This window comes from Callithrix jacchus, chromosome 6 (assembly GCF_049354715.1).
Source record: "Callithrix jacchus isolate 240 chromosome 6, calJac240_pri, whole genome shotgun sequence".
Lineage (NCBI taxonomy): Eukaryota > Metazoa > Chordata > Mammalia > Primates > Cebidae > Callithrix > Callithrix jacchus.
The window spans coordinates 39,016,815-39,035,333 of NC_133507.1; the positions used below are offsets into that span (position 1 = coordinate 39,016,815).

The window sequence follows — 18,519 nt, forward strand, 5'->3', positions numbered from 1 at the left end:
ATGCTAAGTTTCAAATCCCATCTCAATTTACTAGTTGCATAACAATAAGCAAAGTATTAAACCTATCTGAATTCCATTCAGAGAGCAATTACAAAACGGATACAATCCCTACATCACTTGGTTGTTGCTGTAAGGAGTACAGAAAACTAAATGCAACAAGCACAGGTCCTGGCATTGTACAGAAAACTAAATGCAACAAGCACAGGTCCTCAATAAATGTTAATTCCTTATTCTACATCAGGTTTCCACACTGCTGTGTAGTTCGCTTTCCTGCAAGATACCCATGTGAAATTTCATCAGATAAACAGAATTAGAAAACATATAAACCTTTCCTTTAAGATTCATCAAGCAACATGATGACTACGCTCTCTTATCAGCCCTGCTTCGAAAAATGGAAAGGAGGTGGAGTTTCCCTTAAATTCAAAACCTTCTGCACAGCAAAAGAAATAATCAACAGAGTGATTAGATGGCCTGCAGAATAGGAGAAAATATTTGCGAACTATGTATACAACAGAGATAACATCTGGAATGTATGAAGAGCTCAAAAAACTAAAATCAAAAACAAAAAATCCCATTAAAAAGTGGGCAAAGGATATGAATTGACATTTGTCAAAAGAAGACAAATGACCAGCAAGCGCATGAAAAAATGCTCAATATCACTCATCACCAGAAAAATGCAAATTAAACCACAGTGAGATATCATCTTGCCTTAGAACGGCAATGATTAAAAAGATGAAAATAACAGATGTTGGCGAGGATGCAGAGAGAAGGGAACATTTACTCACTGCTGATGGGAATGTAAATTAGCATAACCTCTATGGAAAACAGTACAGAGATTTCTAAAAGAACTAAAAATAGAACTATCATTTGACCAAGTAATCTCCCTACTGGGTATCTACCCAAAGGAAATCGTTATACCAGAAGGACACTTGCACTCATATGTTCATCACACCATTATTCACAACAGCAAATTTATAGAACCAACTCAAGTGCTATCAATGTATAACTGAATGAAGAAAATGTGTATGTATACACAGTGGAATACTATTCAACCATAAAAACGAATGAAATCACATCTTTTGCAGCAACAACAATGGAACTGGAAGTCATTATCTTAAGTGAAACTCAGAAAAAGACAAATACTGCATGTTTTCACTTAAAAGTAAAAGCTAAACCATATGTATGAACATAGAGTGTGGAATGTAGAATGACAGACAATGGAGGCTCAGAAGGGTTAGAGAGGGAGGAGGCTGGATGATGACAAACTATTAAAAGGTAAATGTATGTTATTCTGGTGATGGATATACTAAAAGCTCTGACTTCACCACTACACAACATATCCATGTAACAAAATTACACTTGTATCCTTCTGACACACACACACTTCCAAAAAATAAACAGTTTAGAAGGTGAAAAATGTCACTAAACTGTGAAGTCTTTAAAGGAAAAGAACCCATCTTATTCATTTTCATATTTCCAGATCATACCACCTGATAAAAGTAAGCACTCAAGCCATTTCTTAGACGAAAAAGTCTGTCGGGGGAAATCCCTGATTTTAGAGATTAATAAATGAAAGGTTCAACCATATTTCATATAGATATAGGGCAACAAATTAAAGACACTCTTTACGTAATAAAGATAAAACTAGACAAATGTGGACTAATATTTTGAAAAAAAAGACTCTTTACATATTATCTTTGGGCTGCTATAGCAAAATACCATAAACAAGTAGCTTATAAACAATGGAAATTTATTCCTCAAAATTTAGGAGGCTGAAAAGTCCAAGATCAAGGTACCAGATGACTTGGTATCTAGTGGGGTCCCACTTTCTGGTTCATAGATGGTGCCTCTGACTATGTAGTGGCCTCCTCACATGGAAGAAGAAAACAGGTAGCCCCTCTCAGGTCTCCTTTATTTTAAGGGCATGAATTTCACTCCCCAAAGGCCCCATGCCCTGATAACATCACATAGTGATTAGGTTTTCAACAAATAATTTTGTGAGGGCACACAAACATTTAGTCATAGCTCTTATCTAACTGATTTAGAAAATAAACATTGTTCTTTTTATTATATCATATACCAAAAAACTTATAAAAATAAAATAATGCTTACCTTGTTATGTACAAAAACAATCCTTAAGTCAGGTTTAAGGATACCATAGCTCATGAGGAGATCTTGGATCTTTTTTATTTCATCTTTACATTTTTTAGCAGTTGAGTAAAACTGCTTTCTTACAGGTAGATTCTTAAATAATCTTAAAGCAGTTACGGTTGTACCTATTGGCGGACAAGAGAAAAACATACTTAGATTTGGAAGGAACTTCACAGATCTTCAAATCCATATACAATTTGTAATTAACCCCTTCTATAACTGAAAGCCTCCTTCTCCAATTCTAGAAACCCAAAGGTCCAACTTTGCAAACTATTCTGATTCCATGCTAGACTCTACTATTTTGTAACTATACTGAACTATGAAGTATGACCTCTTCTATGTGGTCTAAACAACCAGAATCTTACTTCTATCACTGTGGGGAAACATGGGCTTACAATAATGCAGTATCGTAAGAAATCTGCTGGTGCTCAAACTACCTGGGAATGGGGCTTACTCTGGACTTCACAATCTACAGGACACAAAAGATTACACAGTGTATGTAATAACCTTATGTCACTGGAAATTCTTGCCTGAAATAATATCTAGTAACCTAGTTTAATTTACCTCATTTTCAACAACATTCAAAAACACAGGATAATCTAACAAAAGAATTCCCTTAACTTATAAATTAATTTAACTGAAAAGCTGAACAAAGGTGTAAATATTATACTGCTGTACTATCAGGTTAACCACTGGCTTTTACTCAAAAAAAAAGGCCACTGCCATATAAAATTAGGACTGACTGTTTGTCATAGCTATATACGATAGGTCAATATTTTTAAAACATTGAAGAAAGAAACATTTTAAAACTACTAGTCACCAGTTAATCTCAGAGTTATGACATCAATCTTCCCAGGTGATTCTTGTGAATGTACAGTCAGAGTAGAGAATCATTACACTGAGGAGTAATGAAATAAATGTGGAATGTAGTATTTCTCAACCTTGGTAGCACTGACATTTGGCCAGATAATTTGTTGTAGGGGACTGTCATGAGCATTGTAGAATGTTTAGCAGCATCTCTGGCCTCTTACCCATTAGATGCCAGTAACATCCTCCCTAGTTGTGACAATCAAATATCTCCAGATACTGCCAAATGTTCCCTGGGAAACAAAGTTGTCCTGGTTGAGAACCACTGATTTCGTATTTAACAATGACCATCTTTTTTCTTTTTAAATAAAATAGAATAAAAAGATAAAACAGAGTGCATCACCTATAGTTAGATTAAATATGTCATGACATTGTTTTGATTAGCTATGTGTGAAATGGGTTGTTACGTAAAATATATTTATTACCATGAATCAGTCAAAAAGGCCAAAGTTGTCGCAATAGGTCAATCTTTGTCCTACTGCTTATAATATAGGGCAAAAACATAAAGAAAATGGTAATCATAAAGAACATGTAAGACTTTGAAACCCTAGTATAAAATTTTATGTAGTTTTAAAGTTCCAAGAGGAGAAAAAGAAATTACTAGTAGTTTTAAAGTTCTAATAGGAGAAAAAGAAAGAAATGGACATGTAGTTAAATAAATAATAGAAGAAAACTTGCTGGTGTTAAAGGCTTAAGTACAGATTTCAAGAGCTTACTTCATTATAAGGAATATCTTAAAAAGAAAAAAACTATATTCTACTGGAAATTCTAAATTTTGAGGACAAGAAAATAATTTTACAAACTCTCATAGAGAAAGAACAAGTTTCTTAGAAAAAGACTAACATCAAATTTCTCACCTATAACACTAGAAGACAAACAATTTATAAACTATTAAGAAGAAATTAAGAAACTGACACCCAGGTATAGGGCAAAATAAAGACATTTTTGGACTTGCAAAGATCCAGAAGCATATCACCCAAATGTATTTGATGAAAATAATGGAAGATAAACTCTAACCAAACGACAATAATATCAAAATAGAGATTTCTCCAGGTGTGGTGGGTACACCTATAATCCCAACTACTTGGGAGCCTTAGGCAGTAGGGATGGCTTGAGCCCAGGAAGTAGAGACCAGTCTAGTCTGGGCAAGAAAGTGAGACCTTATCTTTAAAATATAAAAAATTAGCCTGGCATGGTAGTACATGCCATCGTGTCATGGGAGGCTGAGGTGAGAGTATCCTGTGAGCCCAGGAGTTCAAGGCTGCAGTGAGCTATGATTATGCCACTGCACTCAAGCCCGGGTGACAGAGCAAGACCCTGTTTCTAAGTGGGAAAAAACATATTTTATGATGACATGATGAGAAAATAAATGTGGTAAGCAAAGCATCTTAAAAGATTGACTGTAAACAGAAGATCCTAATGTGGGTGCACTTTTCAATATAACTTAAATAAGGATTCATGAAAAGAAAGATATATAATGTAAGTGAAGGCCTAACAATAGCTCGTAATTCAATGTTATAAACTATTATTAAGCTATTATCAGCATTAGTCCCTTGGTTCTCACACTACTATGAAGATACTACCCCAGACTGTGTAATCTGTAGACAAAGGAAGTTAAGACTCACAGCTCCACATGGCTGGGGAGGCCTCAGGAAATTTACATTCATGGCGGAAGGAGAAGCAGGCACCTTCTTCACAAGGTGGCAGGAGAGAGTATGAGCGTATGAAGGAGGGACTGTCAAACACTTACAGAACCATCAGATCTCCTGAGAACTCACTATTCCTGAGAACAGCATGGGAGAAACCACCCTCATGATCCAATCACCACCTTCTCTTGACTAGCGGGGATTACAGGTCCCTCCCTCAACTCATGGGGATTACAATTTGAGATGATATTTGGGTGGGGACACAGAGTCAAACCATATCAGTAACACTGGTTAACTGGAGAAAAGGGGTGGGAATGAAGAGGTATAAAGCTTACATGATCCTACATAACCTGGTCCATGGCTATCTTCTCTCCTACCAATGTCCTTCCTTCTGTTCCTACAGCACGTCAGACTTGTTTCCACCACAGACCCTTTGTACATGTTCTTCCATCAACCTTGCCATAGCTAACTCCTTCAGATCTCAGCTTGAGTATGTCTTTTGAAAATCCATCCCTAAATGCCCTATCCAAGGCTGCTGCTTCTACACTGGAATTATGGTTCCTTTCTTTTTAGAAAATGTCACTAGTTGAAAAAACTTTTGTCTACCTCCCCTCTTAGGATACAAGTAAAAGAGCAAAGGACTACCATGTTTACCATTATATCCCTAGCACCTTAAACAATGACCAATAATCTGTAGGCATTTAACAAAAAAGTCTTAAATGAATATATTGAAGAAAGAAAATAAGAGAAAGTAATAAAAATAAAGTTTGTATTTGAATTATTTATTTATTTATGGAAGATACATAGTATTTGTCATTTTTGAAAGGAAATTTACTATAAAAAATAAGATTGGAGGAAAAAAATCTTTGTAGAAAAAGACTAAAGGAAGGGCAATATTCCTATTTTGCTCACACTTGATTTTTTCCTGCTTTTTTCTTGATCGGGTCCTCGTCAGCATATAACATTACTAACGATTTTGGTGAAGGGGGGTCTTCATCTATTTTTATGTAGAGCATTTCCTTGGCTTAACTGCACACATTACTTCCAAAGGCCGGATTAAATTCCTTGGAATACCATGGTATTTCTCACTAGTAACACTTTGGTGCTACTATTCTTTGCCTTAGGAAAGTAAACAGGTCACTGCCAAATTTTGGAGCAGAAGCTGATGAATTTAGAAGTGTACGCATTTAGCAATCACAGCAGGTATGCATTCTGCCTCCACTGCTAAACGGAAAACACATACACACCAGAATCCATACAAGACACTATTCACAGAGACCTCACTTCATTCTTTGTTCTCCCTAGATGTTTCCTCCATTCTCATGTCGTCAACTACTACCTATATGCCAATGATTCTTTTCACAGAAGTTGCAAGCAGCAGTCATACTTTTGTGAATCTCTAAAAAAAAAAAAAAAAAACACAAAAAAAAACCACTTCCAATTTAACTATGATATACTGCCTTAACATCAGTCCTGTGCAACACATGAAATGGTCATATCACCCTCTCACTGCTTTGAAATTTCTTTATCCCCATAAATGTGGCAATTTCTTCTGGTGCCCTCAATTTCAATGCTTTATATATGACAGCAATCCTTTGGCATTTAACACAGCTTCACTTCATTTACTTGTGATTATTTCCCTTTTTAAGTGTCATAAAGCATTTGTTGCAATAAAATATGAAGATATTTATTCCTTCAATCAACACATGAGTTATCAACATTGCACAAAACTCAATTGATACAACACTAAGAACATACAAAATTGCTGTCTTTCCAAAAAGGATTTTGGGAGGCCATTAATTATAAGCTACAATTTGTTTTTAGGATATTAAATGTGACAAAATGTGCATCTTAGAATTAACTAAGACCTACACTACTCTTTTAAGTTTTTTTTGTTGTTGTGTCGTTTTTCCTTTGAGACAGAGTCTGGCTCTGTCGCTAGGATGGAGTGCAGTGATGCAATCTCAGCTCACTGCAACCTCCTCCTCCCAGGTTCAAGTGATTCTTCTGCCTCAGCCTTCCAAGCTGGGACTACAGGCACGCGCCACCACACCTGGCTAATTTTTGTATTTTTAGTAGAGACGGGGGCGGGGGGGGTTCACCATATTGGCCAAGCTGTTCTTGAACTCCTGACCTTGAAATCCACCTGCCTTGTCCTCCCAAAGCTACAGGCTTTAGCTACCACACCTGGCCTCTTTTAAGTTTTATAGACAGATGCTCACCCAGTATCTTCACCTGATTATCCTCAAGGTATCTGAAATCAACCACACTCAGGCTGGAACTCATTATCTTCTTCCTTGGGTCGGATACTACACCTAACCTTTTTTTCCCTCATATAACATCAACATCCAACAGTTTCCAAAGGCAGATACTACAGAATAAATTGATCCTTTCCTCTACTTCTTACTGCAATATTGCATAAGTCTTATAGGTCTAGCTTATTCTATCCTAAAAGTCTCTCTCAAATTTATGTAAAGTCCTTTCCCTCCCCTCAAACCCTAGCAGTTCTAGTATCTCTTACAGTAAGACAAAATTTATAGTAGAAATTATCAGTTAATCTTGTAAATAACATAATATCAATCCTACTAGTTAATTTTGTAAATAACATCATATCAACCTTCTGCCTAAAATAAATTCCAACGGCTTACGATGGTAAGGTACAAACTACCTGGTATGATGTAAAAGGCCCTTCCTAATCTAACATCTATGCTACCATTTTCTAAGCTAAATCTACTGCTTCTATTACTCTAAATCCTCACACTGAACTCTGCCACATCATTCTTAGTACTTCGTTTTATTGGCTTTCTAGCTAAATAATTCTGTATTACTTTTAGTGGCATATAATCACAACTTTATACGCTTACCTCATTTACTCTTACCTTTTGTAAAGTTTTTGTCGTACATTTTACTTTTCTGTTATAAACTCCACAGTATGCTGATTTTGCTTTAGTAAAATAAATTTTTAAAATACTCTTTCCATTTTTTTCCCACACATTTTCTAGTGCTTTTCTTTCCTTCTTGCAGATTCAGGTTGCTGTGTAGATCATTTTCCTTCAGCTTAAAAACTCTGTTAGTATTTCTTATTGCACATGGAGGCAGATTCTCTCTGTTTTATTTGTATGAAATTGCCTTCTTTTTGTCCTCATTCTTTAAAGGGCATTTTACTGGTTATAACAGTCTACAATGAAAAAAAAATTCTTTTTTTTTTTGAGACAGAGTCTCATTCTGTCACCCAAGCAGCTAGAGTAGAGTGGCACAATCCCGGCTCACTGCAACCTCTGCCTCCTTGGGTTCAAGTGATTCTCTTACCTCAGCCTCCCAAGTAGCTGGGATTACAAGTATGCACCACCACACCCAGCTAATTTTTGTATTTTCAGTAGAGATGGGGTTTTGCCATGTTGGTCCGGCTGGTCTTGAACTCCTGACCTCAGATGATCCGCCTGCCTCAGCCTCCCAAAGTGCTGGGATTACAGGCATGAGCCACTGTCCCTGGCCAAAAAATTTTTAAATATTTAAAAGATGTCATTCCATTTTTTGGGGGTTACATGTTTCTGATGGGAAATCAGCTGTCATTTTTATTGTTCCTCTGAATTCAATGTTATTTTGTTCTCTGGCTACCTTTAATATTTCCTGAAAGCTGTAAACAGCATCATATTTTTATGAATCTCTAAAAAAGAAAAAAACACTTCCAATTAAAGCATAATATACTGCCTTAACAACAGTCCTGTCCAACACATTACTGGTTTTCAGTAATTCAATTATGATGTGGTTAGCTATGGTTGTTTATTTTTATTCCACTTGGTTCTGTTTATTGTCCTTGGTATGTGACTTTACAACTTTTCAAAAATCTTGGAACATTCTCAGACATTTTCCTTTTTTGTAAACTTTTTAAATTTTTATTTTTATTTTTTTTGAGACAGAGTCTTACTCTGTGGCTCAGGCTACAGTGCAGTGGCATGATTTTGGTTTACTGCAACCTCCAACTCCTGGATTCAAGAGATTCCCCTGCCTTAGCCACCCAAGTAGCCAGGATTACAGGCACATACCAAAATACAAAAAATTGGCTAATTTTTGTATTTTTAGTAGAGACAGGGTTTAACCATGTTGGCCAGGCTGATCTCAAACTCCTGACCTCAAGTGATCTGCCTACCTCGGCCTCCCAAAGTGCTAGGATTAAATGTGTGAGCCACCGTGCCCAGCCCTCAGTTATTTTCATTTCGAATTCTGTTCTGCCCCACTGTCTCTCTCTCCTGAGATTTCAGTCACATGTTATACCATTTAATGTTGCCACAGGTCTCTGATGCTCTTTTTTCATTCTACTTTTGGGGCTTTTGTCTACAACATTTTTATTGACCTGACTCCAATAAGTCCGTCCAATTAATTCTTCAGACATAGTACTTTTTTCATTCTAGAATTTCCATTTAGTTCTTTAGTTTCCATTTCTCTGTTGAAATTTGCTACCTTCTTACCAATTTTGACCATCTTTTCTTCTAAATTCTTTAACATAAGTTTTTTTTTCTAAGTTTTTTGCTGTTAATTCAAACATCTGGGTTATTGGTGAGTTTGTTTACACTGTTTTTTCTCTTGATTATGGATCCCACTTTCCTCAAGTCTCTCAAAATTTTTATTTTTGTCAAAACTCGTGTATAAAAGAATAGATACGGAAGAAGAAAATATTTTCTCCCAGAAAAAGTGTTTTGTTTCCTGCCAAGCAAGTAGGATGAAGAACAGATCTCTTCAATCTAACTAATAGGTTCAACTAGTTATCTGAGTTGAACCTATTAGTTTCGGTTCACCTCTGGTTTCAAATGTCTTGAAGATGGAATCAGGTCTCTTCCTCTAGCAAGGCTTTAAGATCTTTCTTTCTCTAGCTCAGTCCCAATTTTCTTCATCACGTTTTACTCAACAAAAGTCCTGCTGAGATTCAGTGTGTGGGGTGGGCTAGCCCTGTTTGAGGATCCCATATTCCAATCAGTCATGTCAGCCCACAAGTGGCTATTAAAAGTTCAGCTGGTTTCTCCTAGTACCATAAAAGATCCCTTATTTACAGAAGGACTGCTCCTTTATCCACCTATTCCTCCAGACTCAGTTTATACTCCCAGGGATGCAAATGGCCCCAGGCACTTCTTTTCTAGGAAGAGGTAGTCTTTCTCTTGGGCTTAGTTCATTTAAACTTCTCTGTGACACAGTTCTTCATAGTTTAACGAATACAAATTTTTAAAATGATGCTTTTCCTCCATTGCTACAATGGTGTCTTGAACTCTGTATCCATCATTTTTCTCTTGCCGAAAGGTTATACTCCATGTCTTCTTACCTATCATCTTCAAACTCCTACCATCTTCAAACTTAAATGTCATCTTTTCTGAAAAACTTGCTAACCTCTCTCTAAAGTCAGTGACTTCATTTTGTCATTATTCGCTCATCTGTGTTCCCCACTAGTCTGTAAGTTCCTAGATGACAAATATAATGGCACGCACTAGACAGAAGACAGAAATCAAGAGGGCAAAATATAAATGTGTATACGAAAGTAAAAAGAGAGACCTGATTTTTAAATATATGTTATCTATCTAGGACCACACTATGCCTAATCTGTATATTGATAAATTATTGCTTCATCACCTAAAAATATCCTGTGAAACTAAATTGAGAATTATTATTATTATTTGAGATGGAGTTTTGCTCTTGGTGTCCAAGCTGGAGTGTGATGGCACAATCTTGGCTCACTGCAACCTCCACCTCCCGGGTTCATGTGAGTCTCCTGTCTCAGCCTCCTGAGTAGCTGGGATTACAGGCGCCAGCAACCATGCCCAGCTAATTTTTTGTATTTTTAGTAGAGACGAGGTTTCACCATGTCAGACAGGCTGATCTCGAACTCCTGACCTCAAGATCTGCCCACCTTGGCCTCCCAAAGTGCTGGAGTATGAGCCACTGCATTCAGCCAATTGAGAATAATGAGAATTATATGTTTGAATAAAACATACTGATGGAAAAGTCTTTTCTCTTTCCAAATGAGCCCTGTCTCAAGAAAAAAAAACCAAAAAATGAAAAACAAACAAACAAAAACTGTGTTTCCTTAAAAGTACCAGGTAATATTGGCCAATAGGGAGGAGGTCCCTTTATACTATTATGTTTTACAAGAAAATCATTCGGCTCTCTAACTTTAGCAATCCTACAAACACCAAAATTAAACTGCAGTCTTGTAATATGCTCCCTGTTATATTTTTACATGACCCTATGGTATGCCATTTATTAGAATGGCAGCTATTTATATTCCTAATGAAAGGTATGGTTGTTGAATACATCAGAATGTTTTCTTAAAATATTTAATTAATAAAAGTTCCATTCTTAAATTAAGATGAAAAGATCTTTTAATACATGCACAATCACACACAGTAGGAATTTATAAAGAACATGATGTTCTACTCTAGTAACACGGCGGAGAAAGGAAATACCCTGATCAGAGCCCTTTAAATATACTTTTGATATATGAGAAATTTCTAAGGCAGAAGTACTGAAAGGTATTAAAAGAATTTGTCCAGGAGGGTAAATCAATTTAGAAAGCTTCATACTGATTACCCAGGGTAAAGGGAATAGATCTGATGACAGAAAATGATAGGACTAACACAAATAATTTACTCCACATACTTGGTAAAATAATCTAAAAGACAGAGATTTTTCTTTTTAGTTTAAAAAAAATGCTTTAAAATGGAAGTGAACAGAAGATAAGGGCAACTTAAGGTGACATACTGTTAAACACATAAATCATTTTAAATGACTAAATTAATTCAGAAAACAAATATCTACACCTAGAAAAGCCAGAGCTGGAATTTCTATTAAACTATTTTTAAACATTTAAAAATATGTTTTATAGGCTGGGCACGGTGGCTCATGCTTATAATCCCAGCACTTTGGGAGGCCGAGGTGAACAGATTGCTTGAGGTCAGGAGTTTGAGACCAGCCTGACCAACATGGCAAAATCCCGTCTCTACTAAAAAAAATTTTTGCCAGGCATGGTGGCACACACCTGTAATCCCAGCTACGTGGGAGATGGAGGCACAAGAATTGCTTGAACCTGCGAGGTGGAGGTTGCAGTGAGTCAAGATCACGCCACTGCACTCCAGTCTGGGCCACAGAGTGAGACTCTGTCTCAAAATAGTAATAAAATATGTTGTTTAAATGGGTAATAAATTTTACAATAACTAAATAAAATTTTAAGTTGTTTCTTTACCTACAATTATGCCACTCATAAATATCATTATATTGGATAATATGAAATGTAAATGCTAAGCAGGGATGTTCACTTTACAGCAGAAATTAGTCCAAGAACCCTACATGTACAGGTATAAATTAGGATGGTTGAACTGTAATTTTATCTTATGCAGAAAATATTTAAATGGAAGCTAAATGACAGCTGGTGAAATGTGAGTATGTGATTCAATCACTCAAAAACTATCAGCACTAAGGCAATATAAATATAAAAGGCTTTTGAAAGTGTTTGTAGATACATATAATGTCCATCTAGAACCACTTAAAATTAAAACTTTGATTTTCTGCTGTTTTCCTAACCAATCAACTATAATTAGGTAAAAAAACTGAGTTATGAAAAGCAATTAGTAGTTTTGTAACTACTGACCTTCTAAGTATTTAGTCTTGTTTCTTGAGATAAAAGAAATACACTGAAGAAAATAAAGTTCATTTATTGACAACAGATATTCCTTAATATGCATACCTCACTTATCTAAGGTAGAAGACTGAGGTCAGCAGGAAAAGGAAAATCAACAGCAAAAGGGCAAAGATCAGATGGATTCCATATCTAAGGATTGTTATTTCATAGTTCCCATGGAGATGAATAAAGAAAAGCATGACAAGTATGAGTAATGCAAAGCCATTGGCCATCCAGATTAGACCGGTTACTACTAAGATAAAAATAAATTCTTTTAAGTTTTATAAGGCGACTAGATTACTTCAAAGTACTCTACTAGATAGCCACTCAAATATTTCCTCATGGTTTCCTAATTTGAACTCGTAAGAGCTGGGGTCAGAGTATTTCTAGATAGGAACCATATTTTAAAAATGCCTTCTCTCTGTCCTAACCTTTGATATATAATAAAATAATTATAATCTATTATTTTTAAAATATATGTAATATTTGTACTAGTCTATGTCAAATAAAATAGCTGTTAGACTTGAGCTCATTTTCATTAAATGAATAAATGAGAAAAAAAGTGCTTTGTCTTAGGAGTTTCTGTTAACTCTTTTCTTTACGTGGAACAAAAATATCAATTCTAATGGGCAAAAGTAATCCGTAATTAAGCTAAGGATTTACAAAATAAGAGAAAGAGTGAAAGAATTTGGTACCAGTATTAAAATGTAAGAAATTTATATTTTATATATGAAATGAAGACAGAATTCATTTTAAAAAAACAAATTCAATAATTTGACATTAAAAGTGAAGGAAGAAACCACAGAAACTATACAGTATAAACAACAACAAAACCCACAAGTCCCTTTTCAGATCTAATAACTATTTTGAATATGACTCTAAAGAAGTAATAACTTTAAGAGTCTCTTAATCATCCCATTACTAGACATTATTAGAAAAAGATTAAAGGATACATGTGAAACTCAAGCCTAAAGAGATCTTTTTTATCCTTATAAGTAAATAGTTTTCAGAGAAACTTAAAAACATAAGATATCAGCTAAATGTGGTGGCTCACATCCGTAATCTCAGCACTCTGAGAGGCCAAGGCAGGTGGATCGCTTGGGCTCAGGAGTTTGAGACCAGCCTGGGCAAAACAGCAAAACCCTGTCTCTACTAAAAGCACAAAAATTTGGTGGTGGTGTGCACCTGTAGTCCCAGCTACTTAGGAGGCTCAGGTGGGAGGATCACTTGCGTCTGTGGGGCAGAGATTGCAATGAACTAAGATGATGCCACTGCAGTCCAGCTTGTGTGACAGAGTAAGACCCTGTCTCAGGAAAAAAAATAAAAAATAAAAAATGAAAATACACTGTGAGAACCAAGTGTATAGAAAAAAAATGCCACGCAAAAAAAAGAAAATGTAAGATATTAAAATGTAATAACATTACATAAAAGTATATAAAACACTATATAACTACATTACAAGTAGAAACAATAATTAATACATGTATTTGCTTCAAAATACAAAAAAGGAAGAAATGGGTGAGGGTATTACACAAAAGAACTGTAGCAATGAGTTGATAAGTTACTGAAACTGAGTGGTAAGTCCTATAACTTCTTAGGCATATGTTTGAAGTTTTCCATAAATAAACAAATGTATTTTAAATTGTCTATTTAATCATATCTTGGGGGTATGGCTTAGTACCATTATTACCAAATCCATTATGTTTTATATGTTTCAATAAAATATTAACCTTCATATATAAGGATGACACTGGTGATCCAGCACTAGTAAAATAAATACTCTTAGTTTTTAAAGAAGAGTAACTAGTCCATGGAGGTGTCCAGTCTCTTATACAGTTCCTTTTGAGAACAATTCTAAATATTTCAGAAATTGGTGGCTAACGGCTGAATGTTTACTTGGAAGTTACTAGCCTTTGTCAAGACCAAGCCCAAAGCAATACGTTTGTACTCAAGGAGTTACTTTTTTTTTTAAACAAACTATTAAGACAGAAAAGGTAAAGAATGTTTATATACAAAGCTACTCTCTTACCTTGACCAAGATGTGAAGGTTTCTGAGAAAGTATGTGGCCACTGCCATCTAAAACATACTGGGTGCTAAAATTATCAGCAGCCGTCCTTGTTGTAATTAAAACCTGGAGAGAAAAAACCATCTAATAAAACTAACACTTTTGATATTGCGATGGATTCATTATCAAAGTAGATTTGAAATAATTATTGCATAATATATTTACTCAATATTGTATTTCACCTAATAAACATTTGTGACTAGTTCTTTTGTAATACTCCTTAGAGTTACACCAATAAGCAATAGGCCAGCTTATACTTTTTATGTCGCAAATTACTGTTTTGAGTATTTCACTTTATTAAAATACTCGTACACAAACAAGTATACCTGAAATGCCTATTTGTATTATATGTATTATGTCTGTAAAAGCAAGTACTTCAACTGTATTAAGGGAACTTGCTTTTTAACAAACTATTTCTATAAATTTGTTGGTAAGTGAATAATTATTTGGTAAAGTGATCATTCCTTCCCCTCTTCTGTATTATGTGTAAAACTGGACTTCTGTATTTCAAGTTTATGGTCCAAAAAATAAAATAAAATTTAAATTATACATATAGTTTTGGATATTTTTTCTTAAACCTGAGCTTTAAACTTATTAAGTGTAAATTTTTTATTAACTAAAAATCTTTAAAACATGTAAGCATATGTTAAGAAGACATTTCATTTGGCATGCAAGTATTTCCTCAGATGTTAGTCATAGAAATATAAATTTTAAAGTGTCTGCCCTCTTTTAAGCTAGGTTCATCCTCAGCTATTTACTTACCTCATGAGATAGGTATGGAAGTATAACAATAATAAAATATACCTTTGTCAGAAAGAAACAAAGTGGTGAGTGGGGATGCTGGCAAGGAAAGCACTGGGAAGTAGGTAGCCTCCTCACACACCTGGTGAGCAATGATGACCCAAAATTGGGAGTAATATTCCTTGGCCATCATTATATGCAGAGCTGAATATTCTAAAGTAATTCTATATAATTTAGACACCATAAGGATCCAACCCCACTGCTAGAACTCATCTGAATCCAGGTGGGTCTACACTTGATGGTTCTGTTACCCTGCCCTAACCAAGCAGATTTATTGTAGGGCCTACAGCTCTGTGGAACATGTTGGTACCATGCAGGGAATATCAGAGCAACAAAAAAGAAACAGCTTCTCTAGCTCACAGTACTAGCGGAGGACATTAGATTCTCTCTGAAAATAAAGTCTATACAACTTTTATGGGGCACTATGTCAAGCTGCTATTACTGTGATACTATTCCCCAAAAAAGCAGAAATGAAAAACTATGAGTTTCTGAGTACTCTTAAGGGATCTACTTCTTCCAAAATATATTACATGGTTCAAAAGCTGTGTAATTTAGAGGACAGAAACTGCCAGAGATTTTCTTTTCTGTTTAATTATTCTATAATTATTCCTTTAAAAACAATTCTACATTTAACCAACTGCTTTTCCAAAATGCCAAGGTTAACTGAATTCTATTTCTCTTCTCCAAAGAACTAGCCACCTGACCTAAAGTTGGTGTCACTGAGCAAAGGCAGCCCTAGAACTCTGAGTTCCAGTACTAACCCTGCCAGTGGCTTCTAGATGGTCCTGAATAAATGATTACACATATCATCTTTAAGGGGAGGGTGATAAGATGAAGATGATCCTAATACTTTATAAGGTTACATGGGATCTTGTTTCAACCACTTCAAAGTATCTTACAAGATATTAAAGGTCTCATCCTTTAAACATATTAGTGAATAACAAACATATTCCAGCCTAGATGAAGAAACTGAAGTGCTAAAAAGCAAAGTAAGACCTTAGGGCTCATAATGCAACGTTTACGTTAAAATGAATAAAACCCTCTATTTTCCAACATTAAAATTTTGTAAAATTACAATTTATAGATTATGAAAATTTATTTAGATAGGAAATGCTTTGGAACTCATGGCTAAAGACAGTAAATCATAAAGCAAACACATAAGGGTATTTCATAAACTTATGAAATACAGTGTGTTCCTCAGAGGAAGGAAAGGGAATTGTATTTCAAGAGTTCGTTTCATCATATGACCCTGTGTCCAGAACAGGAAACTTTTTTCGACCAGGCATAGGTTCAGAAAGCTAATGAATTCAGCATTTGAACCTGCAGTAACTCCACCATCAGGAGCATCTCCAACAGTATACACTATTAGCATCTCTAACAGTACACACTATTACTGGTGATTCTTACTAGAGACACTGAGGAATGGTGACAGAGAGTGAATCTTGTGATGTCAAGAGAAGAAATAAAGAAAACCGGTATTTTAAAAAAAAGAAGTTTTAGAAGTCCTCAGAGAACCTCAGAGACTATCAGTTATTAAAACTGACTCTTGTCCAGTTTACTGAGTTTCAAGAAATTGTAGTATCATTACAAAATTAAAATTACATAAAAGCATTTAAACTTTAGATAAACAGTTTTTCTTCAATGTTTAGATAAAAACTAAAGAAAAAATATATATTCTGATAATTCGAGTAAAAATCCTCTTGACAAAAATACATTTAATTATGATAAAGCCTTTTGAGTTTTTGGGGGGCTAACTTTTAGATGAACACTGACACAAATACGAGTCTAAAACTAAAGGTCTTTATGATTCAGGTGAAATACAGACATTTGACTGAATGGCTGAAATGTTTTCTTTTCTGTATGTGAGTATATACAAGTATTGTGCACTAATTAAAGTACTCTGACCATAGAACTTGTTCCCAGCTACCCACTGTGGGGAGCCTACCAACAGGGAGATCTTAGCCCTGGCTTTTCTCCCTTCAACAGAGTTCCATCACCTGTGAGGAAGCTGCATTTAGGAAGTAAAATATTCAACTGCTTTGAAACTTCCCAGACCTATTCTGACTGAAGCTCTACCATCACAGCTGTAAAGGATATAGGAGACCACCCTACACTGTGGAAAAGGAGTCAGGAATTCTTAGAAGCTTAGAACCATCACAATGATGCTAGGGGCTTCCCCTGATCCTTTTATAACATGTAGGCCCACAAATAAGTGAGTCTCAACTTCCATCTTCAAAACAGACTGACTCAGCTTCTCATTCTGCTCTTCTAAGCTATGGAGACCTAATGTGATGTGATACAAAAACAAACCTACAGATCCTACATTATCTCATCATAAAATTATACAGTTGACCCTTGAACAACACAAGTTTGAACTGCGCAGGTCCACTTACTCACAGATTTTCTGCCACCAGAAACAGCAAGACCGATCTCTCCTCTTCCACCCTTTCCTTAGCCTACTCAACATGAACACTTAATCAACGGCTTCTATTTAATAAACAGAAACATATTTTCTCTTATAATTTTCTTAATAACAAAACTAGCTTACTTTATTGTAAGAATATAGTATATATAATACACGTAACATACAAAATATGTTATCTTTTGGTCAACAGTAGGCTATTAGTAAAGTTTTAAAGGAGTCAAAAGTTGCATGTGTATTTTTGACTGCATGATGAAGTGGTGGGGGGCAGGGTCTGCACCTCAACCAGTTGACGTTTAAGGGTCAACTGCATAATGAGCTTGACATGGTCAGAATAATATTCAGTACATTGTAACCATTTAAATGGTGGATGAATGAATCAATAAATATAAATCTTATACGGAGGATGACTAATACTTCTAAGGAAAAAACAAGAGAAAAAAATGAACTAATACTACAGAATAAAGACATTTGGTGACATTTGAAGGCATTTACCTATAAATGGCTATTACATTTTAGAAAGCATTTTCCCCAAATGTGGAAAAGTATACATAAACATTGAATGTTGAGGTAAAATACTGTTTGCAGAAAGGAATAAGCAAGTCTAATGATCTTATCACCTACATGACACAGCAGCATACTGCTTTTCACATAAAAGTCCAAAGTAGAAATAACTTTCATCTGTATGCACACAATATTCACGACACTGAAATATGTATTATTTTATTTGATCCTCACTTGATTTAAAAAAGAAAAAAAAAGATCCTCAGAAAATTTAACCTTACTTTTGGCCTTTGGCCAGGTCTCCTATCCAAATACTCAGAATTTACAATTAGGCTTATGACTCCTACTTCAGAATCCGTTCTTTATTTATTTCTCCTAAAAGCAAAGTATAATTTAGCA

General features: G+C 35.2%; 1 protein-coding gene across 6 annotated transcripts in view; it reads right to left on the reverse strand.

The window, feature by feature from the left end:
- The window catches only part of PMS1 (PMS1 homolog 1, mismatch repair system component), a 90,815-nt gene that overhangs the window by 55,091 nt on the left and 17,205 nt on the right, over window positions 1–18,519 (reverse strand). For 5 of the 6 annotated variants that reach the window (XM_002749560.7, XM_035304246.3, XM_035304245.3 and 2 more), the window contains 2 exons: window positions 14,357–14,459; window positions 2,113–2,276 (listed from right to left, as the gene is read on the reverse strand). In XM_002749560.7, the coding sequence (XP_002749606.3) occupies window positions 2,113–2,276; window positions 14,357–14,459 (267 nt within the window). Of the gene's footprint in view, window positions 1–2,112; window positions 2,277–7,543; window positions 7,926–14,356; window positions 14,460–18,519 lie in introns of those variants that run through there. The other variant, XM_008999078.5, reaches the window with a different exon arrangement.